The sequence below is a fragment of the Artibeus jamaicensis genome, unplaced genomic scaffold (assembly GCF_021234435.1).
Source record: "Artibeus jamaicensis isolate MK-2021 breed Jamaican fruit bat unplaced genomic scaffold, CSHL_Jam_final contig_354, whole genome shotgun sequence".
NCBI classification, from domain to species: Eukaryota; Metazoa; Chordata; class Mammalia; order Chiroptera; family Phyllostomidae; genus Artibeus; species Artibeus jamaicensis.
Genome location: NW_026521803.1, coordinates 10,166,721 through 10,188,826, shown reverse-complemented (window position 1 = coordinate 10,188,826; position 22,106 = coordinate 10,166,721). Strand labels below are relative to the sequence as shown.

The 22,106-nt window shown below is 40.0% G+C and overlaps 1 protein-coding gene across 2 annotated transcripts in view; it reads left to right on the top strand.

Annotated features, from left to right (window-relative positions):
• Positions 1–22,106, top strand: part of OSBPL1A (oxysterol binding protein like 1A) — a 211,983-nt gene that overhangs the window by 58,606 nt on the left and 131,271 nt on the right. For both annotated transcript variants that reach the window (XM_037134083.2, XM_053664391.1), the window contains 8 exons: positions 1,686–1,771; positions 2,877–3,021; positions 13,610–13,671; positions 13,774–13,818; positions 14,616–14,689; positions 14,804–14,867; positions 18,774–18,872; positions 20,223–20,345. In XM_037134083.2, the coding sequence (XP_036989978.2) occupies positions 1,686–1,771; positions 2,877–3,021; positions 13,610–13,671; positions 13,774–13,818; positions 14,616–14,689; positions 14,804–14,867; positions 18,774–18,872; positions 20,223–20,345 (698 nt within the window). The remainder of the gene's footprint in view (positions 1–1,685; positions 1,772–2,876; positions 3,022–13,609; positions 13,672–13,773; positions 13,819–14,615; positions 14,690–14,803; positions 14,868–18,773; positions 18,873–20,222; positions 20,346–22,106) is intronic.

Here is a 22,106-nt window from a genome sequence, read left to right as displayed (position 1 = left end):
ATGACTGCTGTCAGAGAGCTCACAGTCCAGGAGCCATCGAACCAGTGAGAGGAAAGATTGAAGAGCTCAAATCCCAGCCAAAGAAGGTGTGCAGAGCCTGTGTAGAGACTTGGCTGTCTTCCTCTGATGTAGAGCGGGGGGTGATCTCGGCGTGGAAATAAAAACATGAGACTAGAAGATGGTATGTAGTAATGCCAGTAATTTCTTAAGTCGAAGCTGAACTAATTCCAGCTACTTTTGTACTCAGGAGATGTGTTCCCTGTGGTGGACATGTTATGGCGCGCGTGGCATCTCATATAACAGTCAGTGTGTAGTAGTTACTAACTCTTAACAAATGTTATTTCTCAGGAAGACCTGAGAAGCCTTTCATAGTTGCTTTTTTTAGTGTTTGCACAGGACGTTATACACATTTTATTTATTTTTAAAGATATTGTCTATTTTTAGAGAGAAGGGAAGGGAGGGAGGGAAATATCAATGTGCGAGAGAAACATCAGTTGGTTGCTTCTTGCACGCCCCTGGCCAGAGACCTGGCTCATAAACCAGGCATGTGCCATGACCTGGAATGGCAGCAGTTTGCGGGACAGTGCCCAGCCCACTGAGCCACTGAGCAATTCGACTTTGTACAAATTTTAATTGGGATTACTAAGCCTTTTTATGAAATTGCTGCTTTTCTATACGTCAAAGCAATTCAAATCTAGCAAAAGTGACACCGTATTACATATTACAGTCTTTTAAATCAGATTGCCGATTGTTCTCACTCCATGCAAGGATGACTTGGGAAGCAGCATGGGGTACTGACAAGATCATAGACTCTGGAGCCAGCCTGCCCAAGTTCAAACCCTAGCTCTTCTACTTCTTGGTTGTGTGACTTTGGTCAAGTTCCTTAACCTCTTTGTGCCTCAATAAGTGCTATAGTATTTGTTAAAGAAATACCTTTGTATTCTTATGTGGGAGGATAAATCTAAATGCACTTATGTAGTTTGTAAATTTTCCTACCAGTGCTATTTCTTATTATTGGGCTGGCCAAAAAGTTCTTTTTTTTTTTTTCCATAAGATGACTCTAGTAGCACTTAGTTGTCTTTAACTTCAATCAAAGCAGTTTTGTTAGATTGTATTGTGACAGCCGTCATACCATTTTTGGCATATTGTGCTTTATCCCAAAAAGGTAAAAATGCAATGGAAATGCTAAAAAAGATATGTGAGAGAGATAGTTGACATACTCAGAATATCCAAATCAATAGAGTTATTGGTGAAAATGAAAAATGTCTTTTTATTTTGTGGAAAAAAATCATATGACTCTTTTGCCAACCCAGTACTTTTAACATTCGAAGGTTTTATAAGGTATAAACCCCTCTCCCCACTTTCCAAGGCAGATATGTGATAGTATTGCAGCGTAGAAAAATCACTCATAATTAATGGTGGTAGGTATTGCAGTGAGTAATAATATACTTAAAGACCTCTGAATCGAACACAGACTCATTTGAACCTGAAAGCAGGTGAAATCTGAATTTGGAGTGGGAGTCAGTGAGAATGACAGTAAAGTCTAACTGCATTTGCACTGCAGTTCAAAATATCGGTACCTTTCTCTCCAGGGTCACTTTACTCTTCGTACATCTTTGTACTGAATGTGCTGATAGGAGCCTGACTAGAAGCAGAGTAACATACATATTTTTTTCCTTTTGCAGCTGTAGAAAGGACTCAACAAAGAAAACTTGAGGAATTACTTTTGGCAGCAGCAAGAGAAGGCAAAACAGCCGAACTCATAGCTCTGGTAAAAAACAAACAAACATTATTTCTTTTCTTTACCCTTCAGGAAAATTTTTACTTAATGTTAACTTCATAATTCAGTACAATTGTGGGGCCAAAATACTCAAGATCATAATAATAGGACAAAAGTCTTTAAATATCTAAAAACACTGAGATGGTAATAGGTTACTGAGGCTGCATTTAAATGTTGATGTTTTTCTCTTAATTTCTGATAAGCATGCACACCCCCTACTGAAAACATGATGGAGTAAGAATCCAATTCTTCAAGGCAAGTACTTAATGTAAGGACAATTTAAAAGTGAAGCCTCATGTATAGGATCCTGTAAAGGCACAAGGTTTTGTACTTTGGATGTGCGATTTCTGAAAGCTATGCTCTACTTCTAGAAAGTAACACACAAAGAAGGGACACTATTTTGGAATGTTTATATCATATTAGAACAGACCTAAAGCTTTATCCATTTTCTTTCTTCTTAAGAGACCTACTTTCCAGTTTCCATTTCCTGCATAGTCTCATTACACGTGGAACTCTAAATTGGCTCCAAACTCACGACTGAAGGATCGACATTTGCTTTCAAGTTATTTCAGCTCATTTGAAAGGCCTCTTTGGTTTCCAAACATAGGACCTAAAACATTTTTTAACTTTGTGAAATCCAGTCTATATAAAGAACTGAGCTGGGAACAAAAAAATTCAATTGAACTTCAACATTTACACGTTTAACATTTATGGTTTTAACTCTTCTCAGTGACCCTCCAGTCGACTGATTCATAATGTTGCTGTCACCATGCAAATTGCAAGAGTGGCAGAAACAAACAATCTTGGTGGCATCTTAATGTGGGTGGGTTGGCACTGGTGTAGTGTGTGGTGTCTGTTGTCGGGGGAGTGTGGGACCTGAGGTTTCATGGCATCTTGAGGACAAGCGTGGGGAATGACACGCATTGGCTGGTTCAGTGAGCAAGAAGCCGCTGACAGTCCCCATGCTGAGGAGCCCGCTCTGTGTCAGGCTCTGCAGTTTGGGGGTTCACCTGATCATTGTTATACCCGCATGTGTTCTATGGGAGAAAGTCTGTCTTGGATGTGTAATTCTGCATTGCATTTCTTTCATTGTTAGCTCAACAGACCCAGTCCTCCTGATGTTAACTGTTCGGATCAGTTAGGAAATACACCCTTGCATTGTGCAGCCTACCGGGCTCATAAGCAGTGTGCCTTAAAGCTTCTAAAAAGTGGAGCAGACCCTAATCTGAAGAACAAAAATGGTAAGCATGTTGGTGAAAGCCACTGTTGGTCATTTTGAAGCTGCAAAAAGAAGTCACTACCATATAAAATCAAGTGTTTTGTGTTTGTGTCCAGCCTTTGTTGAACTGTATGGTTCTTACTTCACTTTGAAGTCAAGGCATTCCCACAGAGGAAAAAAATACCTTCCTAATTTTCTTCCCGGTTAAGACTTAAATGCTTAATAATGCCTACCTCAGAGGAAGCACTAATGAAGACTAAGATAGATTTCCCCTCTCAAGGGAAGGATTAAGTACGGTTGAGTCTCTATTTGTACTAGTTACGTTCTGTCTGAATGCTGAGTAAGTGAATACTAAACCATTGTGCCTAGGGTAGTGTAGAGTTAGGTTCCTGCCAGCCACTGCTCACAATATTTTTGTCTGCTGGATAGTACATAACTTTGTTTTATGTGTGTTTCTGTTTAAAGGCTCTTTATTTTATCCATATTATTGATTCACTGCCACTGAGCTCACTGCCCACAGCACTGTAGCACGTACTTGAACAGAGTTTATCTAATACGTACGTGTTTTCCAGACGGCATGTCATAGCCTTCTTGTGCTTAGGAACACTGGATGATGCTCCAGTACCATGCTTGCTAGCTACTTTCAACAGCAAAGTCACCGGCAAAAAGCCATACGAAAGATGTGGCACCAGGTGGCCCCTGATGAGCACTCTTGTTTACAGTATGGGAACTGAAATAAGAAGACAGGGATCACCTTTTCTGCCTCAGCGGGGAACATGTACATCAGAAGATTCAAATTTTTTACTACTCTGGACATGCCTGTGAATGACTGAGAAATTGCCAGGAGTATTAATTTTGGGATTACAAAAAATTTGAGCAATAGGTGTGTTTGCAAGGGTGGAATCTACCAATAAAGAGTGTCACCTGTACGTACATGACAGTTTGTCATGCATGAATTGGACTATCAGACGCTCCAAAAGGTGTCTCCCGTATTCAAAGGGAGATTGCTCCATTGGGGCTCACATGCAGTGCTTATTAGAGTGCTCCCCTCTGCCGATCACCAGCCCGGGTTAGGACTTGTCGGTGGCACCGCAGGACCCTGTGCTTACCTCCATCGTAGCCTAAATCATACTCCACGGTGATTGTTGGCATATGTAGCTGTGTCCCATTAGACTGGCCTCTTAAGGGCTAGTATTTTACTGTTTGACCCAGCAGCTAGAGTAATGCACAGCACATGGCAACCTTCAACGTGTCACGTGTTCGTTGAAGGCGTGGGTAATTAGAAACATCTTTACAAGGAACAGGTATTTGATATAGACCCTGAAGTCCTAGTAGGATTTAAAAAATTCATCCCTAAATACTTCCGCTTGTATCTCTAACAAAAGCCCCCACCCATTCTTTTTAATGTAAATAATACCATAATTAGTAAGATTTTGATATGCTGAAACTTGGGAGAGGTTATTTGAAACAGAGGGAAGATTATGAGCCAAGGCATTGAAATGAAAGTGTAAGTCCGGTTTAGGTGACGTCCCTATTTGGCACATCCAGGTGCGTGAAGGGGGGGCGGTAGTGTAGGTAACCCTGTAAATGCAGGTCAGACTTGTACGGTGGGCAGCCTTCAAATGCCAGAGGACTTACCCTTGAAGTTAAAGGTCAGGGGGACTCTGAAGAAGAAATAGATGAGCAGTGGAGGGATGACTTGCGTTAAAGAGATTACTGTGGTTGCAGTGTCCAGGGTAGGTTGTGTCGGCTCCAGGAGTGGAGGGAGGGATCGGTAGAATCCTTGCAGTGGTCTTAGATGAGAGGTGGTTAGGACCTGAACTTTGCTGACATCAGTGAGAGCGGAAGAGAAAGGAAGTTACAGAGCTGTCTGCTTTCCTCTCTTCCTTGACTGGCCCTTATCCCCTGGACTGGCGCTGTCCAGCAGACATGTAATGGGATCCACGTGTATGGGTGACATGTAATGGGGGATTTAAAACTTTCTGGTAGCCATGGTAACAAAGTAAAAAGTAAAAAGTAATAGGTAAGGGGAATTTCATTAATGTGTTTTATTTAAAGCAGTATAGCTAAAATACCATGTCGACATGTAACCAAGAAAAAAATTATTAATGATATTTTACATTTTTTCTTGGTACTGTGTCTTTGAAATCCCGTGTATATTTTATACTAACACACATCTCAGTTTGGACAGGTCACATTCCAGCTACTGAATACCCAACCGTTTGAGGCTCTCTGGTTAACTACACTGCCCCAACCTGCATGTACTCTTCTCTCTGCCAGATGCGCCCTTTTCCTGCCTGTCCATCTGGAAAAGGGAAAGCACTAAGGACACACCAGGGAAACACCAGTTCCACAGAAGCCAAAGGAAGAGAGAAAATGCAGGGTTAAGGAGTAGGGCGTTCTCGTGTGCAGCTAAAAACGAAGAAGATGAACACTGAGAAAAGGCTGTGGAGTCCGGGGACGCAGTGCCCCACGGTCTTGTCCGAAGGAGCGGTTTCCATGGAGCAGTTGAGCAAAAGCTAGGTTAGGGGCTAAGGACTGAGTAGGAAATGAAGAAGCTGAGGCTGCGCCACTTTTTTCTACTTTGCATATTTATTTAAGAACAGAAGGAATGGCTTCTTGGCCAAGCGGAAGATTTTTTTTTTTTAAGTAAAGAGAAACTCAACCTTGTTTGAAATTGAAGAAGACCAAGGCAATAGAAGAAGAGCTTGATGATTTAATTGTGACAGAAAATGTAATTTTTAAAAAGGTAATACTTCAAAAATAGCAAAAAAATGTTGAACCATTTAATAAAAGATGCTTCATTTTTAAAAAAGATTTTATTTATTTTTAGACAGAGAGGAAGGGAGAAAGAGAGGTCCAGAAACATCAATGTCTGGTTGCTTCTTGGGTGCCCGCTACTGGGGACCTGGCCCACAGCCCAGGCATGTGCCCTGACTGGGAATCGAACTAGCGGCCCTTTGGTTCTCAGGCTGGCACTCAATCCACTGAGCCACACCAGGCAGGACATCGATGCTTCATTTTAAATAGAGGCAATTACAAATGCAACTAAAGGATAAAAAAGAAACCAGAAAAAAATGGAGAGACCTACCATATTGGTGGTGGGATAAAAACAGCATTGAAAGGCTAATAGTTCTCCCCATATTAATTTATAAATTCAAAGCAATTCCAGCCAGAATCTTCAAAGGGTTTTCACAGAACTTGTCTTGCTGATTTTATATTTATATGGAGAAGCCCAGGGCAGAGAATTTTAAAGGGAAAGAGAAGCAGTGGGGGCCTGCCTGCTGGATAAAAAGACTAATTGTGAACCTATAGTAAGTAAAACATTCATTTATTCAACAAATATTTATTGAGTGCTTATGTACCAGAGGGGATCTAGCTCTAGAGCCATGAAGAAAAAAAAAGCAAAAAACAGGCAAGTGCCTCCTTTCATGGAGCTTGTATCCTAATAGGAGAGGGCCAGTAAAAAGCACATATTCAATGTGTCAGATATGATACGTGCTATGAGGAGGAAAGGGGATCGGGAGTGTGCTGGGTGTACACGGGGTTGCTACGTTGTAAAGGGTGACAGGAAAAGCTCTCTGGTAGGATGGTATTTAAAACTTGAAGTGAGGGAGCACGCCTGCCCACATGTGGGAGACGAGCATGGTTCCAGGCCAGGGTGACGGGTCAGAGTGTGTGGGTGTCGGGAAAAGCAAGGAGGCCAGTACCTCCAGAGCAGAGTGAGGGAAGAGGAGGGTGGTTGGAGAAGCAATGGGAGCTTGGGTCATGAAAAGCGTTGCGGATTATTGAAAGGATTTTGGTTTTGAGTCTGTCTGAGATGGGAAGATCTGGGAGGGTTAGAATGCAGCAGTGATATGACCTGGTTTATGTTATAAAAATGATCACCCTGGTTGTTGTGAGGGGCATAGGTTCGAGGAGGGTGAGGAGGGACAAGGGGTAGCTGCTAAGAGGCCATTGGGATAATCAGGGTGAGAGATGATACACAAATTATTAAAATATAACCTGTGTTATTTGGGCATATTGTACATTCTTCTAACCTATTTCCATACCTATTTTATGAAGTACATTTTATTGATTATGCTCTTACAGCTGTCCCTTTTTTTCTCCCCTTCATTCCCTTCCACCCTGTAACCCCCTCCTACCAGCATTCTCCCCAACCCTTAGTCCATGTCTGTGGGTCATGCATGTAAGTTCTTTAGCTTCTCCATTTCCCATACTATTCTTAACCTCCCCCTGTGTACTTTATACCTACTATTTATGCTTTTTATTACCTGTACCTTTTCTCCCATTCACCCCTATCTCCCTCCCCACTGGTAACCCTCCATGTGATCTCCATTTCTGTAATTCTCTTCCTGTTCTAGTTGTTTGCTTAATTTGTTTTTTTGTTTGTTTTTAAGTTCAGTTGTTGATAGTTATGAGTTTACTATCATTTTACTGTTCCTAGTTTTGATCTTCTTTTTCTTAGATAAGTCCCTTTAACATTTCATGTAATAAGGGCTTGGAGATGATGAAATACTCTAACTTTACCTTGTCTGAGAAGCACTTTATCTGTCTTTCAAAGCCATTCTAAATGATGGCTTTGCTGGATAGAGTAATCTTGGATGTAGGTCCTTGCCTTTCATGACTTGGAATACTTCTTTCCAGCCCCTTCTGGCCTACAAGTTTTCTTTTGAGAAATCAGCTGACAATCTTGGGAACTCCTTTGTAGATAAATGTCTCCTTTTCTCTTGCTGCTTTTAAGATCCTCTCTTTCTTTTGCTCTTTCTTTTCTCCTTCTGGCACCCCTATGATTCAGATGTTGGAAAGTTTAAAGTTGTCCTGGAGGTTCCTAAGCCTCTCTTCATTTTTTTGAATTTTTGTTTTTTCATTCTGTTCTGGTTAAATGTTTATTTCTTCTTTCTCTAAATCATTGATTTGAGTCTCAGTTTCATTCCTATCACTGTTGGTTCCCTGTACATTTTCCTTTATTTCACTTAGCATAGCCTTCATATTTTCATCTAATTTGTGACCAAGTTCAACCAATTCTGTGAGCATCCTGATTTCCAGTGTTTTGAACTGTGCATCTGATAGGTTGGCTGTTTCTTCATCGCTTAGTTCTAGTTTTGGACCTTTGATCTGTTCTTTCATTTGGGCCACATTTCTTTGTCTTGGTGCACCAGTTTGGATGAATGTTTCTCCTTTAAATCCTTGGTTGTTAAACTTACATACAGTTTGATTTTCTGGCAGTTCTGATAGTTTTTTGTTTTTCAATTTTTTGTTCTTCTTTTGGTTGTATCAGGAGGCAAAGTGTATCTACTTAGGCCTCCATCTTGGCCAGATGTCTATTTTCATTCCTATTTTAGAGCATTTTTAAATTGTCAAAGTAATTTTTACTTACAGTTGAAGTGAGAAAAATGAATGCACCAAAAAAAATTGTAATCACCTGTGACTTAAACATCCAATGATTTAGTTTTTCATTCTTAATTTTATGAAATTTAGTAGAGTAGATTTTTTAAAAAATGAATTCTTTCCAGAACATCTTTTATTAATTTCTCACTTCTTTTTTAAATCAAGGTATTATTGACATACATTAGGTTAGTTTGTTGTACAACCTAATAATCTGATATTTGTATGTACTGCAAAATGATCACCATGGTAAGTCTAATTAATCTGTCACCTACATAGTTACATTGTTTTTCTTATGATGAGAACTTTAAAGATTTATTATCTTGATGACTTTCATATACACAGTACAGTATTAGTGACTATAGTCACCATGCTATACATTACCTCACCAGGACTTATTTATTTTATAACTGGAAGATTGTTTTGATCCAGTTCACCCATTTTGCCCACCCCCCCCCGCCCCGCTCCCTGCCTCTGGCAACCATCCATCTGTTCTTTGTTAGATTTTGTTTAAAAGCGTGAAATAATAGATACCAACTTAAGATAGACAAAAGAAAAGTCAAATATTACTAATATAAGAGTACAGAGGCGTCTCATGGTGTTACGAGGCAGAAACACTGTTAGGCATCAGCAGGGATGGAATGAGGAACCAGGAAGCTGTTTGGAACCAAGAAGGTGCCACTCACTGTGTGTGTAGCTTGCTCTTGTTCTGACATGGTCTGTCGTTTCGGTCTTTCAGCAGGTCAGCTGTGTGTGATTGTCAGTGTGCCTGATGGGACTTGCCTGCCCTGTAACTCCGTAGACCAGGATCTCCTAACCTCTGTTTTAAATTTCACTGGGAGAGAATCTAATGGTACCCGCTTGCGTCAGGTATCTGCCTCTGGTGCAGTCATGTGGGGTGATCGGGGCAGGGCCCCAGTGCACACTTGCGGCTGCCATGGAGATCCTGTGGCTGCTCGGGTCTTTCTCTGGGAGGTGTGCTCAGAGAATGGTGGAAGGGCGTGGTCTGTTGAACACCTTAGAAAGTATCTACACTCACTTCAGTTTAAGGCTTATAAATAGAGTTGACATATTAAAATCCTGTTTTTTTATCAAGCATCCACAGTTTTCCACATGGTCCCTGGAAGCACAGTCTTTATGGCGCGCCTTCTGGCAAGCAGTAGTTCACACGGGTGTTATGTAATCTCTGCCCCAAAACTCTAGTGAAAAGGACACCACTTGCTTTTTTATTTTCGTATGACTAAATTTTCTGAGTCTTTTTTTAAAGGCAAGAATGTTTTAAACTTTTAATCAAGTTTGTTGATCCTCTTTTTTACTTCTTCTAACCCTTCTACACTAGGGAGAGGTTTGGTAAATATTTCTCGTTTATCTTTCATCACACAGACAAAACACAGGTGATGCCAGGCAGTAAGGTGCAGAAAAAGAAAATGGGACCAAGGGGTAGAGAGTGAGGGCCGCGGTTTTGGAAAGGGGGTTCAGGAAGGCTTCCCTGAGGGACTGAGCAGGGAGCGGAATCGGGGAAGGGAGTGAGCCCAGTGGGCATCTGGCAGAAAAGCATTGAAAGCAAGTGTGAGATCTCTGGGGTAGGACAGCACTTGGCATATTTGAAGAAGAAGAAAGCTGCCAGGTGCCAAGAGCAAGGCAGGTCGAGGAGGGTGGTAGCCTCATAAAGTGGCCAGAGGCGCAGCTCTGTGGCTGTGGTTGGAGGATTTTGAGCAGGAAAAGCGGTGCAAGAGTGTGTCTTAGGACACGGCACATTTGCTAATCACTTATCTTTTACACTACCTTTCATTGCACAATCTTTTCCTATTGTTTTGTTATGCCTTCCTTATACATTTGAAGAATTTACTTTGTTTTTATGTTTTCTGTTCATTCGTTGTCTCATCTGTTTCCTCCTGGGGCACTACTGTACTTTTATGATTATTTTTGTAATGTTTTAGTATCAGGTACGGTTTCCCCTTGTTATTCTTCTTTGAGGGTTTTCTTGGACATTTTTATCTGTTTATTCTTCCAGATGGCACTTAAAACAGTTTCCGTGGGTTATTAGTAAAAATGCTTTGGCATTTAATTAAAATTGCATTCTAGTGAATTAATTTGGAGAGTGTTGACATTTTTATGTAGTCTTCCCATTAAGGGACAAATCTGTCATGCAGAATCTAACCGTTGGATCATTCCTGTGCTTCACTTTATTTTACTGAGGTTGATAGGAGACATAGTGCAGCTGGGAAACGGCTGGCACGGTGCCCGTCCAGGCGGGGAGGCCGTCGTATTCAGTTCAGAGGCATTTTCTGGACTTCTCACTGTGCGCCAGGCACTTTCGACACTGGATGCAGAAACGAGGGCTCTCTACTGGGAATTCAGCTCGTTGGCAGGAGTTCAGAATTTATTTTTGGTGTTAGGGCAGAATTCTATGAAAGAAATCACACTGTCCTCCTCTCTGCCTGAAGGAATAATTTCTCAAATGCCCTGTAGACAGAATGAAAATAACAGAGTTGGCAGGCCTTTTTATAAGACATCTTCCTATGTGCTAGCACTTTCTCAGTTAACATTACAAAAAGTTTTTTTCCCCACTAAAGAATGTACCGTCAGCCCCAGCTTTCCCCATTAGCAGTTCTATAACTCTGCCTTTAAAATAAAGCTTAAACTCATGAACTTCTCCCCCTTTTTACCACTGACTGTCTAGTCTAGACCCCCAGGTCCCTCCAACTGCTTTGGGACTGTTGTCCGTGCTTTTCTCTCGTCCATATTTACAAGCCATTTTCCACACAGTAGCCACAGGATAGTTTTTTAAAAATTATTGTAGCAATTACCAAAGCTTAAAAAATAGAATAGTATAATTAATTAGAATAGTATAATTAATTGATGTACACATCACCCTCTTGCAGGAATTACCAATAATGATTGATATGTATAGATAAAATATGCTATTTTGTCTACATATGTATATTATATTTATAAAATATAAGGGCTCCTTTAAAAAAACGTGACCATGTGATAGTGCCACAACTCTATGAATGCACTAAAAAGCATCGAATTATACACTTTAAATGGAGGAGTTGTATGGTATGTGACTTCCGTCTTGATAGGGATATTTAAAACAAAACCGTAATAGCATTACCCTGTTAGTAATATTATAATTTCTAAGCATCATCAAATAGTGAAAGTTCAAATTTCCCCAATTATCTTTACAAGTTTTTTTTTTTTCTTTTAACACTTTGACAGTGTTTTAAACGTGAGTCAGACCAGGTCCTTTTCTATTTAAAACCCCTCAGTGGCTTTACGTGCCGTCCAAAATGAAACTCAGACTCCTTATAGTGGCTCACAACGGTCAGACCTACTAAGCTCTCATGATGTGGCTCTGTCTACCTCTCTGACTGTATCTCTTGACCACTACATAGTTCCGACTCCTGAGCCTTTTTATTAGCTGTTCCTTCTGCTGGAATGTCTTTCCCCTTTATTTTCACAAGGTTTGAATCTTCCTTCCAATTTAAATATCCCTTCCTCAGAGGCCTTCCCCGATTTGTCCCTGCCGCCCCCAATCCCCAATCTAAGCTGGTTCCCAGTCACTCTGTGTCTTATTCACTTAAAAAAATTGGCATAGCATAGTTTACTACCTGCTGTATATCCTTTCTATCAATTTATTATCTTTTTTCCCTTTTTCTATCCCCCCATTTTTTCTGTCATGTTCACTGCTAAATACCCAGTGCCTAAAATATTAATTGGTGCATAATAGACTCTTATTCAGAAATATTTATACAAAAATTTTACCCAACACATACCAGGTGTTTGGTATTTATTAAAAGGTTTTTGTCTGTTGAGGCCCGTGCAGGTCCCAGCCTGGTCATGGTTGGGGACTGCTCTCTGCCTCATAAAGCAAAGGAGACAGTTGTCTTCTGGGAAAACAGATCGTCTTCCCCTCTGAAGAAGCCTCCTGCATGGACAGCCTTGGCATCTTCCAGGAATACAAGGGCAGGGGCCGAGGCCTCTTGAGTCTGGTCTTCAGCCGATGTAGAGAGGAGGGCCGTGGTTATAAGCAGAAAGCCAGGGGTGCAGTCACCTCCAGAAAATGTCACTGTTAACCCAGCACGGGCTTCATGGTAGTCAGAGGAGTGGGCTCCTTAATAATGAAATGATAATACAGGTTTTTAAAAAAGGTTCTTTGTAGCATATATCACTTCACTGCATAAACAATATTTCAGTCCGATACACTATTTTGGAAGGGCTGGTTTTTATTGTGAATTTTTACATGTAGCCTTTGCTTCTCTGGCAACTACAAGCTAGCTTGGGTTAAAAGGTGGGGTTTTTCAATGCGCATTCTTCATGTAGTGTCCTGCTCACTTCAGAACCCAGTAATTAACCTCGACAAACAAACTCTGTTCTTTTTTGTTTTTGGTAGAGTGCTAGCATGTGCGAGGAAGCCATAATCTCACGCTGGTTTCATTCTCCATTATCATGGTTTCCTTTGGTCCTCAGTTGTGGACGTCACACCCTTACTTTGTCAGGTGTTTCCGCTGCTTTACAGTGGCTACTGCGGGCTGAATAATGGCCCCACCCAGATGTCATTAGTTAAGTAACTTGAGACAAGGAGAGAATTGGGAATTATCCAGGTGTGCCCAGTGTAGTCTGCTGGGTTCTCATAGGGAGGAGGGAGCAGGGAGGAGGATCAGAATATCAAGAGAAAAAAATGCGAGGATGGAGCCAAGGCTGGAGGGGTGCACTTTGCAGAAGGAGAGACCATGAGTCAAGGGGTGTGTGTAGGTGGCCGTCAGAAGCTGGAAAAGGAAGGAAACGGATTCTCCCCTAGACCCTCCAGAAGGCATGCAGCCTTGCCAACACCTCGATGTCCGCTCAGTGAAATAATTTTGGACTTCTGACCTCCTGAACTGTAAGAGGGTTAGTAGGAGCTGTTTTAGGCCACCAAGATTGTGGTAATTTGGGATAGCAGCCATAGGAAAACTAATTCAGTGACTTAAAGCAAGAGAGCTTGAGTGATCACAGAACATGGACAGAGTGTTCCAATGTTAATCTGATTTGTGGGCTTAATATTAGCTATGAAAAGGAGGCCATAAAGAATTGAGATGGCAGCTTTAAGTAGGTAATTTTGGGGGAGAAGAAAAAGGTGGAGTTGATGGAATAATGAAAGAATATTTTATGTGCTGCAATCGCAGCATCAATTTATAGTGCAGTTAAGCTCTTGACAGCCTTTCCTCTATTTTATGCAGATCAGAAGCCCCTTGACCTTGCCCAGGGTGCTGAAGTGAAGCACATTCTTGTTGGTAATAAGGTACGTAGTAATGGATTCCATTTATACAATAATTTTTTGTAAATTTTTTTGAATTCTTAAACTATATTGGTGCATTTTTAATGAAAATATGTTTTGCAATAGGTCCTCTACAAAGCACTGAAGCGATTTGAAGGCCCTCTCTGGAAGGTAGGTTGGGATGCCTTTTTAACTGTAAAGCTAGGGAGAAGAATTCTCAGGTGTTCTGTTTTTGATAAGTTTTTTACAATTGTTTTGGAAGTACATGTGATTCGGTCATGCTTGGGTTTTGATCAGGCGGCCATTGCTGCACTGCTGGGCTTCCACGGGCACCCCTCGGTAGCGGTCACTGTCCTGTGCGTTCACCACCCAGCACTTCTTAGGTGGGCAAGTCTGGGCGGAATGAGGGAAGACGCATTTTTCTTAATCATAGAATCACAGTATTATTTTTCAGAACTCTGGAAGAATTTAATCTTTGAATTGTCACAGAGCACACACGCAAAGTCTTTCCGGTTGTAAAAATTGCATCTTAGAGTTCAGTTATTTTCTATAACTAACTATATAAGAGCATGTAATTTCTTCTGCACTTGCTGCAAACATTCCCTCTGTATGTTTTAGTACATGTATCCTTTCATTGCATAAAATAAATTTAGGATAATCTTTTTTTTTTAGAAGTTCAACAGGACTTTGAGGAAATTATCTTTGAAGCCCCCGATATTTTTCTCGTAAACGTCCCTGAACAGCACTGCCAGACTGTGGACTTTGTGCGTCATTTCTGCTGTTCCTGTCCCCCCGCAGCGGTGGCATGCTCGTCACGGCACCCAGGGCCTAAGTTTGCGTTCAGTCCTGTTCTAATGTTCAGTAGTGCTATTCAGTTGGAAGACTCAGAGCTCTCATAACTAACTGTTTTTCAGTCGGGCTTGAATCAACATGTGTCAGCTTAGAAAATCTTTGCCATTTTCCCCTAGAGTTCAAGATTTTTTGGCTGGAGATTATTCTGGGTGGTGTTAGAACATGGAGTCCTTTCGTGGTATAGGAAACAGTAAGTATTATGATCATTATACTTACTCAATTTCAGCATGTCAATTTTGAAAAATGAAAAGTTTTCACTTATCTCTTTCCCTTTCACCTTGATAATTTACTCTTTATTTTGAAGGCCTGATGCAGTCCGTAAGATTTATCGCCAGGGATGCAAACACCTAACTCAAGCAGTATGCACGGTAGGACGGCATGCGCGTCTTTTGCTCAAACCGTGAAATCAATTCTGCAAGTGGTTGGCCTGAACCATTTGTATAAGATGCCTTGTTAAGTGTTTGGGTAGAAAGTACTTGAGAACAAGTATTGGGGACAATCTTCACTTTAAACCAAATCAGCTTTTGTGTACCCTCATGTACTGTGGGATGAGAGATGATTCAAAAACATTTATAAGAAATAGATGTTTGTACAGGGTGGGGTAAAAGGTTTACATTTGTATGGAAAATAATATATTAGTTAATAACAGTAAAAGAGTAAACTTTCATGTACTCACAACTGTAAACTTACTTTTGCCCCACCGTGTGTTTCTATAGTCTTACATACATATGTGTGTACATGTGCGTATATATGTATTTGCATGTGGATAAATGAGGACAATGAAGATTTTCTGGTGTTAAAATTTAAAGCCTATATCAAAATCAGTATTCTGAGATTTTTCATATTTACTTCTGGCTGTTTTACTTTTACCAAGCCAAACATAAAACAAGGTTTTCCTTTTTGGAAAACCCAAGACAGGATGAGCCCGAGACAGGACCCAGACACAGCCTGTTTGCCCTGCCCGGCGTCAGGGCTGTGGACGATGTGCAGCGGTGGCCCATCCACGCTTGGAGCTGAGCCTGCCCTTTCCGGGGAGAACACCCTCCGTCCAGCGGTGTCCACAGCCTTAGTCGCATTCTGCAGCAGCACAGCCCAGTGACACAAGCTGTCCCTTCACTTTCCTCACACCCCTTCCTTCTCCCACGTTGGACCAAGGCCAGGGAACCTCTTTCCAGTCTTATCCTTCTCATCGTTTTGTTTCTTCTTTTGATGCAGTCCTGGCCATTTTCTTCTGTTCCTGCCCCCGAGTTTCTGCTCTTGATCCAGTCAACACCAGGGTTTTTCCTCAGTTGGGTTCTTTATTTTATTCTTGTCTACCTTCAGCCAAAACAAACAAGTTGCTTCCCCTGCTCTTTTAAAATTTCTTGGTCTTTAGCTTTTCTGGAACTGATTAGCTTCTGCTGTGTTATACTTTACCTTGTTTTATAATGTTTCTTATATAAATGTCTATTTAAACCCTATTTACGAATATCAACCCATAGCAATACAAGCTAATGGGCCTTCATTGAGTGACTGTTTACTTTCTGGTTTCTTTTGGTAGGTTCTTAGGCCAAAGATTTGATAATCTTTTTTTCTGATATATAACTCCTAAGTTTTTATTTGTTAAATAAAATATAAAACATACATCATGTAAAATATACTATCTTAATTTTTAAATGTACGACTCGGTGGTATTAAGTACATTCAGATTATTTTGTAGCCGTCACCACTGTCCATCTCCAGAACTCTCTTCATGTTCCCGGATAAAGCTCGGTGCCCATAAACAATGGCCCCACCCCCGCCCCCAGCCTGTGGCAGTCACCATTCCCCCTTCTGCCTCTGTGAGTTGACCACTCCACGTATCTCTTATGAGTGAAATCATGCAGTATTTGTTCTTTTTCGACTGCTCTGTCTCATTAGCGTAGTGTCCTCAAGACTCATCCATGTTGTAGCATGTGTCAGAATTTCTTTCCTTTTAAAAAAATTTGAATGATGGTAAAACTTAGGAAATAAAATTTACCATCTTAACCATTAGGTGTAAAGTTTAGTAGCTTTTACAGTATGTACTCTGTTGTGTAACACGTCTCCAACTTTCTTACATTGCACAGCGGAGACTCTGTGCCCATTAGACTCTGTGCTCCCTTGTTCCGTACCTCCAACCCTGGGTACCGCTGTTCATGCCACTCTGTTTCTGTGAGTTCGACTGCTTGAGATGCCTCAGAGAAGTGGACGCGGGCAGGCTTTGTTCTTTTACGACTGGCTTATTTCACTTAGCACAATATCCCCAAGGTTCATCCGTGCAGTAGCATGTGACTGACAGGATTTCTTTTTCACTGCTGACTAACATTCCATCGTATGTGTCTACCACATTTTCTTTATCCGTTCATTCATCAGTGGACGTTTGGATTGCTTCCAGCTTTTGGCTGTTGTGAACAATGCTGCAGTAAACGCGGGTGCGTGCATCTCTCTTCCTCAGGCCCTTGCTTTCAGTTTTTCTGAATATATACCTGGAAGCAGGATTTCTGGATTACACAGTAGTTCCATTTAAATTTGCTGAAGGACTCTCACACTGGTTCCCTTGGCGGCTGCACCATTTTTATGTTCCCATCAGCTGTGCACCGAAGTTCTAATCTTGGTCATTTAAAGCCGTACTCCCCCTTTGTTGCTTTTTAGTTTTGTCCTGCTAATTTTGGTAGTTTGTATTTTTATTATCATTTAGTTCAAAATATTTTCTAATTTCTGTTGTGATATCTTCTTTCAACCAATGAATATTTAGATGTGTGTTGTTTAATTTCCAAAAACCAAGTTTTCCTGATTATCTTGTTTTTGATTTATAATTTAATTTCATTTTGATCATTGAACACATCCTATATAATTTCTTTCTTGTCACATGAATTGAGGCTTGCTTGATGGCTCTACTTGTGGACTATCGTAGTAAATACACTTGAAAATGATGTGTGTTTTGCTGTTGTTGATTGTCATGTCCTATAAATATTTGGTTGCCATGGCCGATAGTGTTCATATTTTCTATGACTGCTGAGTGAGGGGTGTTAAAATCTCCAACCATGCTTGTGAAATTGTTTATTTCTTACTCTGTCATTGATCACATACCTCCACATGGTGAATTAACCCACTTATTATGTGGCACTTCTCTTTGTTTTCTGTGATACAGTTTGTTTTGAGCTCTATTTCACTGATATTAATGTAACCACTCTGGCTTTGTTATGCCTACTGTTGGCGTAGTGTCGCTTTTTGTACTTGCATCCTTTCAACGTGCCCAACACTTTTTATTTTTGTCTTCTGTAAATAGTACGTATTTGAGTCCTTACTGTGCACTCTGAAAGTCTTTGCCTTTTACTTAGATTTCATTGGAGAGTATGTTCCAAACCTTATTAATGTGTCAGGTAATTTTAAATGGTATCTTTAACACTATGAATGTTAAGTGCTGGAGGTTCCGTATTCCGTTGTTTCTCTCCACTGAGTGTTAATATCCTTTGCGTTAGCAGGTCATTTTCTTGGCTGGGTTTGCATGTAAACTGTTTCCTGGACAGTCTGCACTTAGATAGGCTATATTTAAATGACTGCTTTGAATCTTTTTCTGTGCATAGGAGATGTGAATAGACAGAGTTTAGGGACCCCTCCTGTCTCTTTCCTTTGGGGATTCCCTACTCTGGGTAGTATTGGTGACTCCCCAGCTTTCTGTTTTTAATTCCCGTAAACATAAGAACCGTGGGTTTTCCCACATGTGTCCTTGCTGTCGTATCTCCATTTGGACTGTACTTAGTCCCAGGCCAAAAAACTTGAGGGTGGGAACTTCTTTGTAAAGCTCCTTGTTTCCTTTCTTCCAAGAAAATGTGCATTCCCCCCTCCCCACTCCCGCCAGTCTGTCGGCTTTTGTTCCCTCTCCAGTTCCTTGCAGTAGTTGCTGTTTGATTGACATGTAGGTCTTCATAGTTCTGCAGAGGGGTGAGAGAGAGTCCTCTGGTAGGATCTTGAAACAGAAGTCTATCTTTTCCATTCCTAAATCCCCTCGCTTTCTAAATTTATATTTTAAAAAGAAATGTTTCTTATCTTCTTTTCCTTTTTCCCATCTTTATCAATCCTATCTACTTTTCATTCTTTTATACTCAGTTAAAGTACTTGTTATAAGAAGTAATGAGCAGGTGGTATTTTAAATGTTACTCTATTGGGTATAATTAAATCATGTTAATAAATTTAAATTCATGTAGAAATAATTTAAGGTTCTATTTTGTGTGCATGAGTACGGTGGCCTTACTGACTTCTTTATATCCAAGGTAAAATCCGCAGACAGCTGCCTCTTCTTTATTAAATGCTTTGATGACACTCTTCATGGCTTCAAGGTTCCTAAGAATAGCTTTCAGCAGTCAAGAGAGGTAATTTTTTGGATTCATCTATTTTTCGTAAAGCTTAAAGAACATTTAGAAACATGGAATGTATCTTGTTGATTGTACCTTTTTAACAGGGGTGATCGTATGAAGCTTTTTGAAATTTGGCTTATGAATTAGTTCTTCAGCAACATGTACCTGCAGATATTTTCTGTTCATATATACACATTTTCATTTGATTCTATTAATGTGAGGGAATCTTACCGGTTTGGGGAAGAAGCCTAACTACGTGATTGTTGAGTTCGCCCGACGGAACCTGGACGCCAGTCCAGCTGTTGTGATTATGACAGTGTGTGTGGACTTAGTTTCCTTTTTGATGAATTGAGCAGCAGCAGGAAGCAAGAGAACAAGGGTTCATGTGACAGAATTCACAGTGCGGTTCCTTGATGGAGAGTCTACATTCTGTTAGACCAAAGCAGTATTCGCAGATTTCTCTGGTTTCTTCTAAATTATGTAAGGGATTGAGAGAATCTGTCTTCCCAAGTGGTTCACTCTGGCCTTGTAAGAACCCTAAACAGTTCAAATCATGACTGTCCCAACATTTCATAAAATGGTAAGCCATGAACCTGAGTAAATACTATACGAAATCAGGGATAAGTAAGACAGGTATTTTTAGGGCAAATAATTTTTTGTGAAGTCAATGATTTAAAAAAAAATAGTAGTAAAAGTTAAGTCATGAAGGCAGTTGTTGGCTCTCTGAAAGTGGTGAGTTTCCTGTGCTTATAATTTGATTGCAAGTCAGTAAAATTCTTCCTAGATACATTAGTCTATAACAATTCAACAATTTTTATAACCTAGAATTTTACATGAAAGATTCTCCATCCACTACTTAGTTTTTTAAAAAATTAATTGATTATTTTAATCTTCACCCAAGGATATGTTTATTGATTTTAGAGCAGAAGGGAGAGAGAGAGAGAAACATCAATGTGAGGGAGAAACAGCAATTGGTTGCCTCCCATCTGCACCCCAACTGGGGACTGAACCCGCAACCTGGGTCTGTGTCCTGACCAGGAATCGAGTCCTCAGCCTTTGGTGTGTGGGACGATGCTCCAGTCAACTGAGCCACCCAGCCAGGGCACCCCTTTACTTAGTTTTTATAATGTGTTTCAGTATTAATATCAGTGAATATATAAACTTATAAATGATACCTTCTTAAAGTACTGGGAAATTTTTTTAATCTAGACTTGTCATTGATAAGAGATGCGTATCATTATTTCATTTTTTTAGACCATGGTATTTTTTTCTCTATGTAAACTTTGTGCTTTCTAGATCCTTGTCATGTTACCTCTTTTGAGTAAAAATGTATCTCACTTTACTTGAAATCTTCGGGTGTTTCAGGACTGGCTAGAAGCGATAGAAGAACATTCTGCTTACAGCACTCACTACTGTTCCCAGGACCAGCTGACTGATGATGAAGAGGAAGATGGAGTTTCTGCTGCGGACTTGAAGGAATCCTTAGAGGTAAATGGGAAAACTTAACCTGACCTTTATAGCTCACTCTGTCATTCAAGTTTTAGCATGAATTTTGAAATTTTTTTTAATGTGAGATTTTGAAATTGAGTTCTGACCATGGAAATAATATTGCTCATTGTCACGTAATATTCTGTTACTGTTTGTAGTGTCTGTTACAGTAATGCTACCAAATGTCTTTATGCGCTCTAAAGATGTGGGCATGTGCCAATATGTATCTTTTTTGTTAACATTTTTACCTCACTGTGATCAGATTGTTATTCTATTTGAAAACTGCTGCCAGTAGGGGGAGCATCTATAACTTAACCTGCTGCCCTTTATGACTTCACTGCATATTTCAGAGTTTAAGTAACGCAACCATAGTGATACATTTCCTGCTCAATAGTTTTCTTTAAAATCACTTGTAATCTGTAAACTGCGTTGATTACAGGTAAGGTAAAGCATCAGTCACGAATGGAAAGGCCCTTGTCTGGAGTGACATCGGTGTCTAATCCATATAGAAATATCAGCGAATGTATTGTAATGGAAATGAAATAGGCATTTTCTTCTTGGCATACATTTTTTGGCTGGACCGTTTAAGTGGGAATTGGGTTGGAAGAATTAGAACTAAGAAAGGATGATGAGTTTTAATCCAAATACTTGTATCAGAGCATATGAATTTGCCTACTAAATATAATCCTTTCTTTTTTAATGAAATGAAATACTTATAGGATTTGAGTGTTTTTAAATAAAAAACTTTAATGAAATTGTTTGATAATACTAAGGAGTTTTCTTAAGGTCCTACAAATTTAAGAGAGAGATTTTGAGTCTTTTGATCCTCAGTCTTAATTTATGATGGAACGTTAAAGAATTTGAGCTGTTTCGTGTTGTATCGAAGACATTCCCCAGAATTTATTGACAGCGGCTTTAGAAGAACTATTTCTGTTTTAAAGCCTAATGTGACAACCATAAACATAATTTTCAGATGAGTAAACTTTGCAAAATTACATCTACCAGAGCATCTAAATGACATTAGAACTGTTTGGGTAAATAAAGAAGGCTTAAATATCTGTGACCAAAATCATGTTTAACAAGTAAAAGAACTTTGCTACATATTTTAACTTTTTGTCAGTATTCCCTAAGTGAAAAGACACCCTTGCCTATTCATCTATCCTAAACATATGGTAAATGATAAAACCTGTACTTATGAAGTATACCAATATCTTTCCAGGATTATGGTAATTTTAAGACCTTTTTAGTAGAAGCTACTGACAAAGCAAAAGTATACTAATTTGCATATAATTAAATGTTTCTTTTTTAGCTTAGTTTTCAAATATGTTCTCAGCCTCAACTATACCTTTCATCTTACTCATTTTGAATATTGTGTTTCTGTGTCACCTTTAAAATCATGAAGTGTTTGCTTTCTAGACTTCATAGCACTTAAAGTCAATGAGAGTTTTAGCCAGGATTTCAGGGTTTTCAGGTTCTAGGCATATCTCTGACCAACAGAATTTAGATGCTGATTCTGTGACTCTTGACTTTGTGTCAGCCTCTGAAGGCTGGTCCAAAATAGGGAAATCTGCAATGAGCTTTAGAGTCTGTTGGACTGTAGCCTGTGGGAGACTGGCTCCAGGATATCCTTGATCTTCGGGTTCTTAAGTTGCAAGGAAATTCTGGGACCGGTTTGTGAGACAGATCTTAATGTCGATAGGCTGTCTAAAGGAAGTTAGGAACGCTGGGACCGCAATGCTCTAAAAGCATCTGAGTCAACAT